A 19662-nucleotide genomic window follows, 5' to 3' on the forward strand; every position below is an offset into this window, starting at 1 on the left:
TCCCTTGCATTTTAACTGTAATAGTATTTGTCATATTTTATGTCACCCAATATGTTTTTTGATTATCAAGTTTATTTGTAAGAGTTTCAGTAATAATTTAGTTTATGAGTTTTGCAACCATTTTAATAACTTGTACTGACCAATTAATACTAAAGCTGAATTAAATATTATTTCATGGCTTTATGACTTTAAGAGACACACTTCATATTTCAAGTTTTAATTGGCTATATGGATGCAGTAAAAAAGGCATTTCATTTATTGGAAGACTGTTAATGGAAAGAAACATTGTAGCTATCTTACATGAAATGTGGGGTTAGAATCATAAAATCATATCAGCAAAGCAAACATTTCACAACTAAGCAAACAGATGAACAAGTGAAAGAGTTGGCATAGAGGTGCTAGAACAGGCAAGTAGGAACACAGAGGAAGGGGGAAACCACAGCAGGCAGGAAAGTCCTATAGGTGAAAACCCACTGGGCACATGGATAAAGATGAGAGTGTTCCACCCTTCTGAAAGTTGGTATCTGAAGTGTAAAAACAAGACAGATCATTAAAGTAGGTAGACAGAGTGATAGGTAGACATGTGAAAGAGGAACAAAGATGAAAGGGAATATTAGTCACCACAGCAGGCAGTTGTCTCAGCTTAACAGCTGCCTGTACATTGTCAAGTTAATCATAGGAGAGGTGACAAAGAAGTTTGAAGGAAAGGTCAGAAGCAGGATAATGAATTGGTTTGGTGTGAATTAGTAATGTGTTCTTTCCACGTGCAAGGGAAAACTGTGGAAGAAGAGAGATCACCCAGAAGAAAGCAGTGAAAAATAATAAATGTGCAAAGCAAACAAGAGCTGACATATGAACACCATCTAGAACTTGAGAAAAAGCAACATTCAATAATTTTAAAAAGGTCTGGGAAAAATCAAAAATTTTGTGTTGTACACCACTAAGAAGGCAGACTCAAGAACAGAGAGAGCAACAAGCTAGGAAACAATTTTTCATCAGTATTTTGACTAGCTTCAAGCTGGGTGAGATTGTATTTATCAAGAGCAGAGAATGAGATTTTGCAATTGCAACACATTGTAGCTATGCACCTTACACTGAGAAAGTCTGCACCTGAAAGTTACTTCCTAAACAGAATCAGCTATTTTAAAATGCTGGGCAGGTGTGAAGATCCTGAGAAAAGGGAAAATTGAGCAATAAGGGATAGATGAGAATATAGCAGCTTGGCCAGAATAATTATACAAATAAAGGTTAAAACTTGCCTAAGTTTAGGTGATTAGACATCGAACAGATGTCTGAAGGACAGGGAGCACATTTAAGTTGCAAGAAAATTCAGAAAGAACAATCAGGAGTCATTAGCACAGAGCAGATTCTGAATTTATGTTCCCAAACATAATTTTCCAGAATTAGAGAAGACAGCAGGAAATAATTATGCCCAACTGCAAATCACCAGCATTGCTACTGTGAGAGTCATCCACAGGATGAAGGCTTGGATAAGAACTATCCAATTGATGATCTTACCATTGCAACCAATCTCTCTTGTCAGAGACAAGAATTCACTGATATTGATATATTTTGTTGACTGGTAACTATTGCTATCAAAATATTAAGAAGAACTTCCTTTTCCATCCTATATTATCCTGTAAGGAAGAGATGATGTGACTATGTATTTATACCTTTGTCACCATTAATAAACAGAGAACTTCAATCCATGTGAATTATCAGTATGGCAAAATATAATATATATCACCAATAGAATGTGCACAAATGTGACAGAAAAATTAAATGCTACATGTTCAACAAAAGATATTAACAGCAATGGGTTTTGTCAAGCAAATCCACCCTATAGTGATCCTGGATAAAAGCTCCTTGAAAAAATAAACACCATTAGGAGAAACAGTTAAAACTCATACAGAAAGAAAGAGTGAAGTGTTTTCGTGGGAAAAAAAGCCCCCACTAATTGGGTAAAAGCAGAAAAATGCTGTTGATTTTCACAAATATTCTTTGGTGTGAAAAATGGTCTTGTGAAAAACATCTCATGCTCTATTTGTCTTAAATTAATCATGGGTCTTCTGCTTCAGAGTAAAGTATCACCACTAAGTGCTGCATTTTCTGAAAATCTGGTATTTTTGTATATCACATAATGTTAAATCAAAAATTTTAAAAAATAATCAGGACAAGAAGTGAAACCCCTGAGCAAGAAGAGGTGCCAGACTAAGTAAACTGCAGAATGAGCTCAAGTCATCATGGATGGAAAAGGAGAAGCACACTGTAATTGAAATAAACTATGAATTGTGAGGAGGTTATGGGGTTCTATGACTTGATTTGGGGAATATGAAAACAAACATCAAATTTTAGATGGGAACAAAGAAAACCAAAAGTTTTCAAGCAACCAGAAGTTGAAAATTCTAGTTTAGGATTACTGAGTGCGGTAAGTGTGACTGCCTCAAACAAGCAGGAAATGTGCACAGAAGCCAAAAATCTCATAATCTTCAAATCCTAAGCACTTTGACTTGCATCAGATTGATTGAACTGCATACAAAATTAAAGAAAAAATAAACTAAGCGAAAGTAAAGGAAGAAGGGCATCTTAAGTCATCAAAGCATTAACTCCTGGTAAGGTTAAAAACCCCAAACTACGAATGGGACTTTGTGTGAACACCAGATCATCATATAAATGATGAGAATCTGACTCAGCCACCCCATGAAAACCACTCTGTCCCCATGAAGAATGTTTTTGTCAGACACAGAGTGAGTGGGAGTCGCATGCAGATTTTCCCTCTGCCAGTGTGTGATGGCTCCCACAGACAGAGAGCTGCTGGCTGGGATCCACATGAGCACCAGCAACATGTGGAGAGAAGGCAGCAATGAGCAGAGAGGGATCTCTCCAAAACATCAGGGACTCTGCAGAAATCACTTCAGACTGAGAGGCTGAAAATGATGCCACTGTTAAGAGACAAAGACAAATAAACCACCTAGAGCTTTACAAACTCTATAGTCCTAAGAGGGTAACAAAAAACTTATTTGAAAGGAGCAGGACCATAGCCACAACATATGTATGGCAAGCTTACAAAGACAACAGGGCAAGATGGATGAAATGATGCCTCAAATTTTAAGTAAAAATTGATATGCAGGGCATCTTGAGGATCTTGCTTAATGGAATATTTACCAGACTAGATATGAAAGGAATTTCATAGCATATCATGATAAAAAGAAAAATCAGTATACTACACTTACCTCTTAAAAAAAAAAAAAAAAAAGAAAAAAGAAAAAAAAAAAAAAAAAAAAAAAGAGGAAAAAATAAACAGAGGAAAAGACAAAACAATAAAATGCTTTTAAGTGGAAACTCCATGAGCTGCATTGAAGTATAAAATATATCAAGTGAATGCAAGCCAACTGTGGAAATACATTTATTTTGAATCTTTTCACTTTATTTGATCCTCAAGAATCATTAATTTTCCTTGGTATTCATTGACTCTTTCCACTTTCTCAATTCTTTCTGCATCAGAGTAGCACAATCAGAAAAGCAGCATTTCTCATCAAGTTATATTACTTGTAATTCCTGTGAGGGGATGCACATTTGTACCAGGCTAAAAATTGTATTTCTCACCCTACACTACATATTGGTATCTTTCAACTCAACAAATTTAATCCTGTCGAATTTATTTCACAATCTAAACAAAATATTTGTCAGAACTGAGAGCAGCTCTAGTGCTTTCTCCCAGGGGAATTCTAGGTCTGTTCCTCTTATCCCAAGTGAATGCATTATGCCCTTAAGACATAACCCTTTTCCCTACTTTTTATAACATACATTAGCAGTATCAAAAACCTTGAGAATGTGCACCTTTTCAGTATTGCACAAACACAACAAAACATTCCTTGAGCAAACAGTAACAGCTATACCTCAGGGAAAGTCACTGCACTGACAGACAATACACTGTAAAACCCCTGATTTAGCTTCTTGATACAACCAGGATAGTGAACAGACATGGCAATACGAGATTCAATTCTAATTTTAAATCAAATGAAATCACTTAACTTCATATTTTCACAATACTGTTTTCTGAAAAGAAATACCAAGTGTGCCTCAAATCTTCATCTCCACAAGCAATGGCAAAGCTAGGGAATACAGTCTGAGCAGTTTTGTCTTTTCACACACCTCAGGTGTGATCAGACAGCTGTGGTGGGGAAGTGGCAGTACATTATGAGTTCTCTCACCCTGTTCTGCCTCCTCCCTTGTTCAATGTGCCCTTCAGCCTGCAGGAGTCTGTCAGGCAGCTTGAGGACAGCACTCAGCTCTCTGTTCTCTCTGAACACTGGTTTGACTGCTCGGATTCACTGCTGCAAGCATCATTAGGATCCTCAGTGATGACAGGCTGGAAGCCACTTTCTAAACAAGATTAAAATGAAGATTGATTAAATGGACAGTGAAAAAGTTCTTTCAGCTCAAACTTAGCAGTATGGATACCTAAACACTTTCCCAGCAAAGACAGAGATGCTCTCTCCGTGCTGGAAGACCCATGACCGCAATCCAACAGGCTGAAATGTAAAGAGCTTGGCTTGCAAGTAAATTTGAAAGCCAGTCAGGAGAAAAGCAGAATGAAAAGAAAGGTCACATAACTCTGCAGAGAATGTAGACATTTGAAAATCTGGTTTTGTTCCAACTTGGAATGAAGTGTAAGAGCTTGGAAATTCTATGAAATATGTTGTGGAGTCCAGGCCCTCAGGTAACCTGCCTGCCTGTCTCAGAAGCAGAGACCACAAGAAAATTGAAAAATTTGGATGGAAAAAAACCTCTTAGTTGGCTTCAGTCAGGATCTGATATATTAAAGTCAATGAAGTTTTACCTACATTTAAGTAATTTACAGAATAGAAACCACAGGCTTTATTCTTTAAATACTGATTCCAACAGCAGCATGATTCTGAATACTGGCGTGATTTCTGTTCTATAGGCATGATTTTTGTTAGATTTTTCTTTGTGTTAGATAAATGTGTGTGAAATAGTATATAAATAAAACATGGTTTTATTATATAACTATTAATTTCACCCCCTAAATGTAATTAAGGCAAAATGTTTAAAAAAAATAAAAATCAAAGAAGCATAAATCAGACCCACATTTACATCACTACTGTGAGACTGAACTAAAGAATTAATAGGGCATATGAAACAGGTATTCTGTAGACCCTACAGCCACTCTCCTGAGAGAGGAAAATTTCAATACAACATGCATCTCCAGGAAATTAAAATGTTTTAAGGATATTGCACATGAAAAGCTTTAATTTCTCATAGCATCTACAAAAGCCAAACATGTTATTTTTGCAGGTCTCTGTTTAAATTAGAGTTTATGGGAAGGTATTTTCATCATTGCTTAATTGAATCTGGAGAAAACTTGAATCATCCACTTCCCCTTTTCCTTCCTCTACTTTCCCCCTAGCAAACTCAGTTCTTGTTCAATACAAAAATGGCAAATAATAGATGTAATAACCTATGCAAATTTTTCCACTATAAGTCCCATTAAGAAATGTCCACCCTATGATGAGAATCAGTCTATTTCCCCAAGTTTGGACCTTGCCTGAAGGCCTTCTTGTGGCCTGTCTCCAACTACCTAGGATGGGTTAAAAGGAGACTTTGCTCTTGGTGTTTTTATAAGTAAATGAACAACTTTCTGCAAAGCACTCTTTAAGGCAACTTTGTTTACTGAATTCTTAAAGTAGGTTGACATAAATCTATTTTTTAATTTAATCTTCTTTGAATTTCTGTCCATCTAACTCCCAAGCAATACTGGCTCAAAAGCCAGATAAAGAACAAGAGACCAAACAAAACAGATGACTTCCATCTTTTAACATAGCAGGTCAGTACTATGATCTTTCTAATTTCCTTTTCCTCCTCTAGTGTTCATGTGTAGCAGCTACTTCTCAAATTAATTTGTGCTGACAGCATAAACTCCTACTGCTCCTTGTTGAGCATGACAAAGAATTGTTTTACTGTGAGGTAGCTGAACACTGGAATAGGTTGCCTGGAGAAGTTGTGGAGTCTCCCTCTCCACAGATAGCCAAAGCCACCTGGACACAATCCTGAATAATGTGTCTAATGGACTCTGACTGAACAGGGAGTCTAGTGGTTCCTTCCAACCTGGTCCATTCTGTGATTCTTTATTTGCTCTGAAATGCAGGACCTTCTGTAAGACCAAATTATTTATCTATCTGGAACCAAATGTTGATTCCCTTTCTCAGCATTCACAGAATGGTTTGGGTTGGAAGGGACCTTAAAGACCATCTGGTTCCAATCCCCTGCCATGGGCAGGGACACTTTTCACTGGACCAGGCTGCTCAGAGCCCCATCCTGCCTGGCTTTGAACACTTCCAAGGATGGGGCATCCACAGCTGGATGTGGCCCACCCTGGGCTGTGAATGCACATGGCTGGGTCACGTCCCACCTCTCATCCTTCAGCACCCCCAAGACCTTCTCAGCACCACTGCAAGAAGAAAAAAAATAAGCAAAGCCCCAAGGATGCATAGGGCTCTTATTTAAAGAGAGGACCCTTGCTGTGGATGACACAGGAAACCAGTAGAAAACAGGTTTTTACAGATTTAAAGTGATACTTTTGCACCTATTCTCACAATCAGCAGAAACAGCTGTTACTTTCATTTATAGAAATTCTGAGATGAAGCTCAGCTCTATTTAATATTCCATTTGAAATAGAAACATCCAGCACAAAAAAAGCCCCAAATCTTTAAAAATTATAAATAAGATAAATAGCAGAAGTCCTAACTAGGAAAAATTATGTGGGGAGGTAAGAAATTTACAATGTGTAAATCTAAAATTAGCTCTTGACATCAGCAGTCTCCAACTCCTGTTGAAACTCTGTGGAAACCATAAAATCAGTTATGGCTGGCTAAGTGCTTCCAAATTAGAATAAATTATCTTTAAAAAGTCTTCAAAAATATTTCTTGTTGATTACAAAAGTAACCTGAATCAGGTACCCATCATTGTAGCCATTGTTTCTAATGGTGTACTAAATTTTTTTATTAATCTACTGTTGATCTATCTACAGATAATTATAAAATCTGGTTGAATGAATGTTAAAGGAAAGAATTAATTTTGATACAAGGATTAAAAGTATATGTGGCAAAAGCATTACAATCATGATAAAACTGCCACACACAAAACTGAAAAAATGAGAGAAACATGGGAGACCTTGCTCAGCAAAATTTCACAAGAAAACTCCCAGCAAACTCTGTGAAAGGAGTGATAGTGTATAAACTTTGACCTTTACTTCACACAAACTGATGAGAACTTCTTCGGTGTCACAGGGAACACTATTAGAATAGAAGAAATGATGGCTATTGCTTTTCATTTCAGTTTAACTAAAGGACAAACCGAATTATATAGTAATTGACTGTGAGTAAATTAACTGTGTTTTAGGGTTAGAAATATCCAAAAATGAATTTTCATGGTAGCTAGGAAATCAGTTATATTATCTGGAAGCCAAGGTAAGCTAATGCACCTCTATTTTCTGGTGAGAAGGAAGGAGGCAGAGCAATTCTGCCAATCAGGCAACATCTCTTTGGAGAAAGAATTGGATTGGAAATAGTTTTGTCAGATCTTATTTCCACTATAAGCTAATCCTCTCTAGTTGTCATTTTATTTCAAAGAGACACTCATCCCATGGCAGCCAACTGCATATTAGTTTTGCAGATGTTCAGAGTGGGCTTTTTATAACACTTACAAGAATCAGCCACCTTTAGTTATGTAGAAAATACACACTTTAATACACTGACTGTCTCTACCAATGTATATGTAATAGCTTTGTTGCATTAATGTGCTTGTCTGCTTGATTTTTTAAAAAATTTATTTACTCTGTTTGGCTGATTGAAGCAATTTACTCTCCTTGGGAAAACATTTGTCTCTCAAGAGGAACACAACAGAGATGTTTATAGTGGGGTTATAAAAGCAGGGAGGAAGGATAAGCAGTAACCAAGACTATCACATCCAATTAAAATTGCTGGTATGACAACAGGAGAATATAATTAAGTATGATAGCAATTTAAGAAAGCAGAACAAAGAATAGCCAACACAAATTGAAGAAGAAAAGAATTATTACATCTTTGAAGATCATGGGAGGTCAGCCCCTCAGTTATTTGTTTTAATCCAGACACAGCATACCCAGCAAGATTCCAAAGAAGAGGATGTCAATTACTGAGGTTTTGAAAGCCATGTAGAGAAACAGAAAGTAATTATTGGAAAACATAACCAAACAGTTGTTTGCACAACAGCAAATATTATGAGATTCTCATAAAGTACATAATATATCTTCTACTCAGTACTTAATCACTAAAGCTCCTCTCTTCTCTCAAATACACTGGCAGTTTAACAATTGCTTTCAATGCAAAATACTGGTCATAGCTTACACACAGTGTATAGGATTTCTTCCCTATTTGATTATATTCCAAGAAAAAAAAAGTTTGTTATATAAATACCCAAATTCTGATAGCATAAATATTTGTACTGACAACAAGACACACATCAATGAGAGTCTTGAATGTATGTTTTATCAACAAAATAAGCTTTTTTTTAATAAAAATAAATAATGCACTACAACTTTTGTTGCTGTCACTAGAGAGGCAGACCTGGTAAGGATTTCATAATTGTGCTAAGTGTGACAGGATAGAAGCCAGCACCAGGCACACTTCAGTGAATGTCTCCTGATGCCACCAACATCACATTGAGGGTGTAAAAGCCTAGAGAACCATGGTACAATTCACAAGGTCTGTTGGAATCACCAGACTTGTAGCATCAGTCAGGCTTTTGCCTGACTTTACTCATGTGAGGCATGGCTGATTGAAAGATAAATGTATCTGTATGCTGCTTCTCCTCAGCTGCTGTTACCAGCAACCTTAATGAAAATAAAAAAAACAACATTCACAGCCAAAACAAATGTGCCAGCTGAGCTCCAGACTACTGATATTGAGCCTTACCTTTCAGTACTACAAAGGCACAGAGAGCCCCCAGCTCCTGTTCTTCTAAGTGTAGACCCTCTGTGTTGGGATAGATTTCCCAAAGTGTTTTTTGTTTCATTTTAGATACCAAAATAAATGACCTTGGCTACACTGAGCACTGCATTCTGTCCCAAGAATCCAATGCTGCATTACAAAACCTCAATTTTACTATGCCTGAAAACACACAAACAGAAAGGATTGCTTCAGATTGCAGTTCCAGTAATGATGCAAATGACACAATATCCTTTGAAGCTGACTTATTTTACCACTTTTCTTTTTGATTAAAATGTTTCATCCTTGAACTTTCACCTTATGATAAACAAGTGCATATAAAATCTAAGCCAGCATCACTTTATTCTTACAAAAAAACCCAGCCATTTTCTCATCCAGTAATTCAACCATCAGCTGCACAGCTCATATTCAAGGATGCAAGAGCATAAAAAGGCAAGGAATTGGACTACAGAGTAATGAAGAGTTTTCTCAGATTTTCACTGAAAGGTAAAATCTAAAATCCTCCAAGACCCTTTTTTGCAGGTTAAAAAAAGTCAGGAAGACCACTTTAATGGATGGTTCAAGTGGTTCAAGACTCTGAACATATTTTCTGAACATCCCTTTACAAGAGGTTCAGAAGATCATATTAAATTTAAAAAATCCTTTAAGCCTGTGTTTCAATTTGCAGCTATGAATTATGTGCTTAATACTGGAGAAAGAAGGAAAAAAATACATTTTTCAGATTGCAATTAACAGCAACAACAAATTACAGTGGAGTATACTGAATAGGATTTGCTCTACTGCAAACAATGCTATAGAGAATGGACTCAAAAAGGCAAATATGCTCTCCAGGAGTGTGCAGGTCTAAAACTAAGGTGAGAAAGATGACCTCAAAGATGAGAACATTCAGCTTACTCATAATCAAAATAAAGGAGCAAAGAGTCACTGACTGAAAAATCTGATTTTGGCCTCTGAAGACTATCACTCCTAGATAAAATCCAATCAACATACACACTTGTGATCAAATGATAGGAAAAGAAGATAAAAATAGCAGTAGGTTCATAAATCTGCTGCCAATTCTTCACTTTCTTCACTGTCCTCTAAAAGAGAACTGCCTGGACAACTCTTGCCTTTAGAGACTTCAGACTTGTGTTTTATGTATATAGGATTGTTTAAACATCCCCAGTGATCGTGAATAAACTTTCACAAAGACAATACTGACAATCTTTGAAGCAAATTACGCTGCATCATAAGCATCATGCATAAATGTGATAAAGAATTACTCTTTTCATTACTTTATGGGAAAATACCAACCAGCTACCACATTCAGGAGGACACAGAAAATTGTGATGTACTTATACATGTGAAAACCATTAAGTCACTCCTCAGTCTAACTGGAAATCCAACAGGCTTCCCATGATACCTGGGTATTTTTGCAGCTCATCATTGGTTCAGTTCAATTGCTAGATTCATCTGAGCAAATCCTTGCTCATCCAATCTCTATTTTACTTTGACAAGAAGAAACTGTTTGGGTAGTAGAGTTAATTTGAAAACATAAAACTCTGTGTGGGTTTCAAGTGGCAGATTAATATGCTTTTATCATTGCAGAAAATGTTTGTATGTACACAAAGGACTGTCACTTTTTAGCTCATATACACTATGCAAGATATGCAGACACACACATAGCAGAAGAAGAAGAAAATCCAGCTTTCCTAAATCCAAACCTGATGCCTATTCCTGAACATATTTGGGACTGGCAGCCTATGGCACACACACCAAGGCAAATCAACTTTTTGGATTTCAGTAAAGCTTTCAATGCTGTCTCACAGTTTTAGACAAAACATCCAGTACACAGCTGGATAAACACATCATGGGATGGGTGAGCAACTGGCTCATGGGTTGGGCACAAGGGTCCTGACAGAGAATGTGCTTGGGCACAGGGTGTAACTCAATGTGTCCCAGAAGTTGGACTTGATGATCCCTGTGGGTCCCTTCAGACTCAAGAGATTATGTGAATTAGGGATTTGATACTTGTCTGGAGTCTTCTGCCTCTCTCTGCTATGTGTCTTTTCTGTCCACATTCAAACAAAAATCATTGCCATCTGCTCCCATTGGAAACATTTGAATTTTTACTGCAGGTTTCAGTGGAAGTGGCAGGTGGGTGCATCAGATTCTTAACTTCTAATTTCAACTTCCTTCACTTCACCTCCTATCTGTATATGATGGTTTTGACTAAAGAAAGAATCACTTTTCTTATTAATACAAAGGAATAGAAAAACAAAAAGGCTAATATTTGTCCCAGTCTTCTTTAGGATCTATGTAAACTAAAAAGTGCAAAGCATCACAGAATAAGATATAAACAAACAAAAAAAAAAAAAAAAAAAAAAAAAGGCGGGGGGGGGGGGGGGGGCGACCCAAAAGCAAACAATTAAGTTTCCATGAACTTTGGACACACAAAGGCTGAATCAACCTTTTGGAAACATTCAGTAAATTTTCCCAACTCAGTAAATAAGTTGCTTAAAGAAACAAGCCTGGTTAGATCACTATATAACACTTAAGCAAATCCTTGTCTTTAGATCTAAAAGATTCCCAATTTGCTTCATGATCAGATCTAACACCTGGTACTATGTCATTATATAAAAAACTCCGCATTTTTTCAAATATTTACATTTAAAATTGTCATTTTCAACAGAGAGACAACAATCAAATAAAAATCAGGTAATTTGCTATCGGGAATAATCTCATTTCACAGAATAAATGTTACTTCTCGTATTCACAGTAATGATGAGTAAAAGCATGTTAAAAGTTCAATTACATTGAGGCAATTTAAATTACATTTGCTCCTTAAACACTCTTTCCTTCTTGTTTCACTTGCCCACAACATTGCAAGAACCCTTCAGCACTTAATTTATAAACTTCATTCTATTTTCCCTGTATATTTTATCATTTCGTTTATATAGAGTTCTTTTATTCATGAAAGTAGCAGTGTAGCCTCTTTTCTAGGTAATCTCATTTTAGTACTGTCCCACATTAGCCTGGAATAAAAGGAAATTTATTTTCAAAAGCATGAGTAGTAAATCATACAAATGCTGAAAGTGACACGATTTTAATTTTCTTTGAAAAAAATATAGAAAAATAAGACAGCACCTATAGAAGCTAGTGGAATAAATCAAATACATACACACAGGCCAACATAAAGGACTTATTTGCTGGAATTCTCAGATTTTTGGCAGCAGCTATTTTTGTTGAATGCACCTTTTCAGTAATTATAACCCAGTTCTCTCATGCAGATGCGTTTAAGTTTTAAGAGATGTTTAACAGTAAACATTTCAAATAACTCAGCAGCTTGAAGTCTGACATGATGTGGTTCAGTGACTTCGAGTTTGTTGCAGAGTGGAACCTTAACAATAAAAAATAGCACATATTTTCATTTACACAAACTATGCATTGTAGAGTTGAAGAGTAGTATTCTCCAACCTGGAAAGAGCCAATGCTCACTGCATGATGGCTTGAGGTTCTAAAGCCTCAAAGAGCTTTGTTGGCGTATACATGATGCCAATGCTCTGAAAATTTTGCTAGATAAACTGCTGAATCTTGCTGGCACAGCTAAAAAGTGTTCTCACCTCTTTGTAAGAACCCATGCAACAGAAGCAGGAGAAGGGACCTTACAATGGGCAGGAAGACACACAGTCAACATCTGCTGAGGTTGCTGGGCTGGTAATCCCTCCTTTGAGGGGAGGCTGGAGGCAGCAGTGTCTTCTTCAGCACCTACACCAACACCTTCCAGAACTTGCCTATCAAAACTCCAGCAAATTCCCTGCTGATGCCAGGGCTCTTTCACACATGGTTTACTGGGTTTTCAATGTGTTTCAAAGCTTTTCTCTATAAGTAAATGAATGATATAGCTGCATTGTCCCTCCTTTGTAGTCCTGTTATCATCTCCAGGAGTCACAACACAGCTGAACACATTCACATTTCTGCACTCAAGTGATAAGGTAGCTTCCTTAGCTAAACAGAAAAAAAAACCTGAAAGCAGAGATGTACTGACAGCATTTTGGCCCAGTAGAGAACATCTGGCTTATGTCCTAAAATATTTCTTCCCAAAGTCTTGCTTCTCAAACTTGCTTTGTTATCCCCAGGAACTCTGTTTCAACCTGTTTTTCGTGGTCTGATCCTGCTCCTACCCAGACTTCTCACACTTGACTTTTGAAGCCCTTGAATTTTGTTGTCATGCTCAGCTGGCAAGGACATCTCCTTTAAGGACATCTTATTATTCCCTCATATGTTTTTTCCTATCTGTCATATTCATTCCAAATCAGAAGAACATGTGAAAAAAAAAAAAAAAAAAATCCCCACCCCAAAAATATAAAGCAAAAAATTGACACAAAGTTCATGTCCATCACAAGTGCTATCAGATAGCACAGCAAATTTTGTGCAAGGCAGTGGGATATTTAATAATCACAAAAGCTACAGTGCAAATATTTTGCTTCACCTGTGGGACCTGGGCAACTATTTGAGACTGGAGAAGAATTTCACGAGGAAAAAAACCACAAAAACCCTGACCAAATCGCTATTCCAGATGATGCCACAAACTCACCTGTGGAGAGGTCCCAGTCTCTGCTAGCTCCCCACCTCTGCACCCCTTAGCCCCAGTGAATTTCCCTCTTTCAGAAGATTTTTTTCTTCTCCTCCATCTCTAGCTCAAAGTAACAAAGGACATTCAGCAATTTGTCTGGCTCCTCCCTCTCACTTTACATTTATCCTTTAGCCAGTCAAGATAATTGCTCCCAAAGCTTCCTGCCTTTCCATGCTGTATGGAGGGCAAATTAATACATAGTGTTTAAAGAGAAGGTAGGCTTTCATTTCCACAGCCAGTGAAGTGTATTTACTTCCTAATCTCCATTTTATTAAGTGTGCAAGTACAGATCTCATCTCTGCATGCTCTAGAGATAGATGTAGAGAAAAAGAAGTGCCTAACATAAAGCAATACTGTTAAAAAAAAAAAAAAAAGAAAGAAGAAAAATATTTCAAACATAGAATTTCAAAGACTCTGAACAAAGATAAATTCTACACAAGCAAACTCCAGTTTACAGACTGCTTATTTACACAGGGCAGTGTCTATTTACCCTGGAATAGTTGTTACTTGCATAGTAATCAAGACCACACTTACTACAGCTGTTGCAGAGTGAAAGAACCCTCTTCTCAGCTAAACAATGACAGGGTTCAGCCAGAACAGTCATCTAAGAAGGGACCAAGCAGCAGAGATTATGTGAGTAATGGGGAGAGGAGCAGACAGCTGAATCCAGCAAGGCAGCCAAAAGCTTCTACTGGGCAGAAAAAAAAATCCAAGGGCTTTTCTGCATATGAAGTTTTTTCTTACTATATGTGTAAGATTTACATGCTAAATCCACTAGGTTATGCTAAATTTCTCAGCTAAACTGATCATGCTCAAGGCACAGGCTTTGGAATCAGCATGACCATTAAATTGTTTAGGAATATCTTTGTCCATTGGCAGCCCTAAGAACTCTTCCTATTAAGAGACTCCTGCTGTCAATTTACCATTCACATATCATACTCCAAATAAATGCTGCTATCCTGGCAAAAACCTGCAATACAGAGCTGATGTGAGAGTCTGTCTTTGAACCACAGTTGCAGGAGAAGATAATGACCTTCTCTGGTAGACTTACAGACTCCAGAAAAGGAGATTGGAAATCCCTTGTTTTTCAGGAATTTTTTGGTGCTTATTATATAAAATATTTTGAGGGAGGGAGATTGAGGATTTGGTTTAGTTGTTTTTTTACTGGTCTTTTGAATTTTGGAGTCTTGAGTGGCCAGTGCCAAAGAAAGAACTCTAAAGTAAATTGTTTACTTTCTTGGCAACCCATACATAATAACTTCAAAATGACAATGACTTTGTTACTATGCCCAAGTGTGTAAAATAAATTATAGAATGTATCTTTTTTTTTAAAGAGTGTTTCTGTGTAAGAAAAGTGTAGGAGTTTTGTTGTTACAGTAGTTAGAGCCCCCAAGAATGGAAATACCTCATAATGTCTCTTACAAAAAAAAAACCCACTTGTGACTTGGTAATGAAAACACTGAGGAACAATCTAAACATGTCCAAAAATTGTTTAAACCTTATGAAGCACTACACACATTTAGATAGATTAGCAGACCCTCATTACTCAGAATTAGCAAGCTTCAAGTGTGTAACAATGACAGTGAAACACCTAGCCAAAACAAACAAAGAACAAACAAATTTTTGAAAAAGAAATCAAGAAAGCTGACTTCCAGCTAATGTTCCTAAAAGGCATTCACTACAGACTGGATATGCAGTAGTTTTTATGCAGAAGTAGAGTTTAAGCAGGTTTGAATTTCTCAAGACCCAGGTAATATTAAAGTATAGAAGAAAAGTATTGCAAGTTAGAAACAGATCCAAAGAGAAATTATTGAGAAGTGTATTTCTGTGAAAAAAAAAAAAAAGAGCTTTTTAAGCTTTGGCTGCTGATGAAGAATATACATGCATGCAAAACCACATTTGAAACAGCACAGTGCCATGTACAAAGAACCATGCCACTTATTTAAAAAGATTGTACAACTCATAGTTGAATGCAGTCTGCAGGTCTTCTGTCTCCAAATCCCTAAGAACCTTTAGAAAATCTGGTCCATATTGCTTGAAAATGTGACTTCAGTCTGTTATCTCAAATTCTTCATGCAAATCAAATCTCCCATTTCATTACCTCACTACTACTCAGTGGCACATAAGAGAGCATTACCAACATCATTTTATGTAAAAAAAAAAAGAAAAAAAGAAAAAAAAAAATCAATTTGGTAAACACATTTTACCCACAAATACATATTATATAAATATTTCTCTAAATAATAATAATAATAATAACAGTTTCACTTGTGGGGGCCACAATGGCAATACAGTACCTTTGAGCTTCAAACAGAAGCCTGAGGGGTAATTTTTCTGCATATTTCCTAAAGGCTTTTGCTCATGCAGGATGTTTTTACTTGTTTTACTTGTTTTCTATTTAAATGTACATGCCCATTTAGGAACGTGAATAAACACCCTTGCATGCTGATCTTTGAACTGAGAATATTTAAACTTTTGCTTGGGACAGCTTACCTGGGTTTTTTTTGATTACCATTATAAAGTCAAACAAACTAAATCTTTTGAGAGACTGATGTGGTCAGCGAAACAAGAAGAGAATGTTAAACATCCCCTCTCCTTGCAATGCATACCTCTGTCAGGAATGACTTGGCTGTGGAAGGGTTCATGATGAGAATGGCCCGTCTCAGGGTATCCCGGTAGCGGTTCAGTTCCTCTATCCTCAGACTGGCAAAGAGCCCCGTGATCATTTTATTGATGTTGTTTTCTACTTTCTGCAATGCTACATCCATTCCCTGTTGAGATACTTTGTCTAAAAATTCTTGTATTCCACGGATATCTGGAAAAAACAGAAGGCAAATAAGATGTTAATTGGGAAATGGACAAAACGACACAAGTAACTGTTCAATTTATCCCACAGAAACATTTTTTCAGTTAGATCCCTACAGGCTTTCCCTTAATATTCATTAAACCTCTTCCTGAGCTATGTTCACTGCATTTCTTAAAGTACTAAAACAGGAGAAAGAATGGCTGCACAACAGCTACTGTCCAAAACAGCCATTAGAAAACAAACCTACAAACACTTCTAGTAATTTCCCTAATTGGGCCATTCAACCATCACACTTCATCCTAAACTTTCTTAAAGGACTTTGATACTAAAACCCATACAGGCCACTGAGACCATCAGACACAATTCTTCCTTCAAGCAAGAGTTGTTGGAGGGCAACTGAGGATGAGAAAGGCAGGGAGCAGATTGTTTTCTTTTGTGAAACTCCAAACTGTGTTATCCATGCTATGCAGCTTCTTGTATCAAAGTGAAGCTTGGGTTGTTCACTCACAAAAAAAGTCTTAACATTGTTCTAAACTTCACAATAATTTATTTCCTTCAGAAACACAGCAGAAACCAGATGTACAGATGTTGCAATGATACTGCTTGCCCTCATCTGATATCACTGGCTGAGTTTAGTAAATTCTCCCCAGCAAATTGCTCCTGTGGAGCTTTATGGGAACTCTGGGTAAACCCCTCTTAAGAATAACTTAGAAAGGAAGACTTGATCCATGAAATGTCAACTGCCTAGCTTGTAGTATATTTATAGTCTACCAAACTGAAATGTCTGGGTGCTTTTCACATTGTTATGCTGCCTCTAGCTGGGCCAAGCCTTTGGAAGGGCTTTTTCCAGTCCTGAACTCTACAAGCATGCTTGACTTTTTCTTTCCCTTTGCTCTTTCAAATGATTTTAACTAAAATCCCAAACCCTATGGTTAAAATTTAAAATCATTGAATGATTTCACAAGTCAGATCAGGGCCTTCTGGACCTGAGGAAAATCCCTTCAGCCTCACTGAGTCATTGCTCTCTCTCCCATTAGAATATTCAATCTGGTCTCTCCTAGATGTATAGTCTTAGTTCCAGTCTCTGAGGGAATACAGTTCCTTCTTTGCTTGTCTCAATCACTCATTTTTCAGGGGAATGGTCAGCCCTGAAGCTACAGCTTATTACGTGTCTGCATGAGACATCTTATAATTGAGAAAGCTTCCAATTAGCCTTGCAACAGCTTGGCTACTTATGTCTTTCATCCTGACCTACCAACTTACCCTGATCTTTCTATGAGGGGTGCCACAAACAGCAGTATTAGGAAAAGAAAGTTGAGTCTGCATAGGAGAAAAAATATTCTGCCTGCCTCACCAGCAGTGATCAGCTAACTAGAAAATATTACAGACAGCCATCCTCCTCAAGCACCACTTTACTGAGAAGCTTCAAATTATGAAGCAATAGCCATGCAATAGCTTATAATCAAACTGTACACAAGAATAATTCAGCAGGGCTAGTCCTGGAAGTCTGTCACAAACAGCAAGCTGGGTCTTCTGTCTAGAGCTCCAAAATACCATGAACTGGAAAGAAATGGTATTTTAGGCATTTAGACTATTTTAGACATTCATCACCAAAACCTCACTCTCCAGACACTGCCTAAATATCAGTATTACTAAACACTTATAGGATAGTTTAAACATGAATAAAATACATGCATGCCCTAAAAATAAAGTTCCATAAGAGAATCAGATACTAATTACAGCTTCTATTTAATATCTAAATCAGGAAAATTAGATTCAATCTAATCAGAGATGTTAGAAATTTTTGGCACTTTAAATACCAACAAGATTATTTGAAGAGCTACAAATATGTCTAGTTTTATGCAAATGATAAAATAACTTCTTTTTACTTTAACCCCTTCATTCTAAAGTTCCTGAGGCTCACACACTGAGAATTACTCAGGATCCAGACTACTTAAATCATATAATGGCTAAAACTGACTGGTTGAAGTCAAAACCACTGAAGCACAAGGAACACATGTAGATGAGATCCAAATATGTTATCAAAATACCAGGAAGAAAATTTACTTAGGCTATGAAAACCATTTTAAAGACTTAAATTCTATCTCATAAATCCATATATTTTCTGACACAGAACAGGGTGAGCAGGAACCACCAAAGTTTCATTGGTCCTTCTTCAAAACAAGAACATAATTTCACTTGACCTGAATTTATAAACACACTGCAGTTATTGAAATCTGCATGATCTGTGTTGACCCAGAAGCCAGATTATAGGACCAAATTATTTTCTTTGTCATGAAGATCTTCATATAAAGAATGAAATAATCATATTGAATCTTCACTAAATGATGGCATAAAAGAGATCCAGTATTGTTTTCTACATTTATTAGGTGACTGTGCCAACCATATTGCATCTGTGTGACATGCTATTAGGAAAACACCACCATTCTAATGGAAAATATACCAAACAAAGATTCCTACTTCTTCTTTATTACTTCTGGTTTTGGCATTGGTACAACACAGAGACATGGGCAGGAAATAAATACAGACTCTGGTTATATCTCAGCTTACCCAGTAGCAGAATGGAGGTATTGGTGGAGCTCACCTGCTGCTGTGAAACAGCAGAAAGCACATAGAAACACCCTGCAATTTAAATGCTATTTAAATCACGATGGTACTTCCAATATTTCAGCAGCAAGTCAGTAGCAATGATCATATTCAAAGCACATGCCAAAGAACAGATGCTGCCACTGAATGGGCAGCGTTATCTTTCCTGCGTGGATTGTCTGAACGTGGCACATATCCACGCTGAGCTGTGGAATCATCTTTCTAATAAACAAACTCCTTCTACAGGAAAATCTGGCAAGCAACCTGTGGCACAGATGGCTTTGCTAAGGAGACACAAGACTGTTCATGTCTGGAACACAGGTGTTTCTTGCCCTGAATTTGCTAGCCAACCAACCTGTTGCCCAGCCAGAAGTCACATTTCTACTTTATATTTAAATCAGATGAGTCACAGTCATTGCCAGAAATTCAGAACAGTTTCTCCATTATCACCAGTATTAATTATCTTCCTTAGTGATCAAAGCCAAAGTTAGCACATAGAGACAGATCAATGCTAAAACAAAAGTTGCTATCTCCTCTCCCAGCTCAATGCCACTATAATTTAGTATTAAATTTCCTGTTTTTTACTGGAGCCATCACTTCCAGTTTAAATACATGTGCACAAGAAC

The 19662-nt window shown here is 37.0% G+C and overlaps 1 protein-coding gene across 2 annotated transcripts in view; it reads right to left on the bottom strand.

Moving 5' to 3' along the window:
- GRID2 (glutamate ionotropic receptor delta type subunit 2) overlaps window positions 1–19662 on the bottom strand; it is a 664166-nt gene that overhangs the window by 243073 nt on the left and 401431 nt on the right. For both annotated transcript variants that reach the window (XM_079306473.1, XM_079306474.1), the window contains exon 4: window positions 16233–16438. In XM_079306473.1, the coding sequence (XP_079162599.1) occupies window positions 16233–16438 (206 nt within the window). The remainder of the gene's footprint in view (window positions 1–16232; window positions 16439–19662) is intronic.

The sequence above is a fragment of the Erithacus rubecula genome (genome assembly GCF_903797595.1).
Source record: "Erithacus rubecula genome assembly, chromosome: 5".
Classification (NCBI taxonomy): domain Eukaryota; kingdom Metazoa; phylum Chordata; class Aves; order Passeriformes; family Muscicapidae; genus Erithacus; species Erithacus rubecula.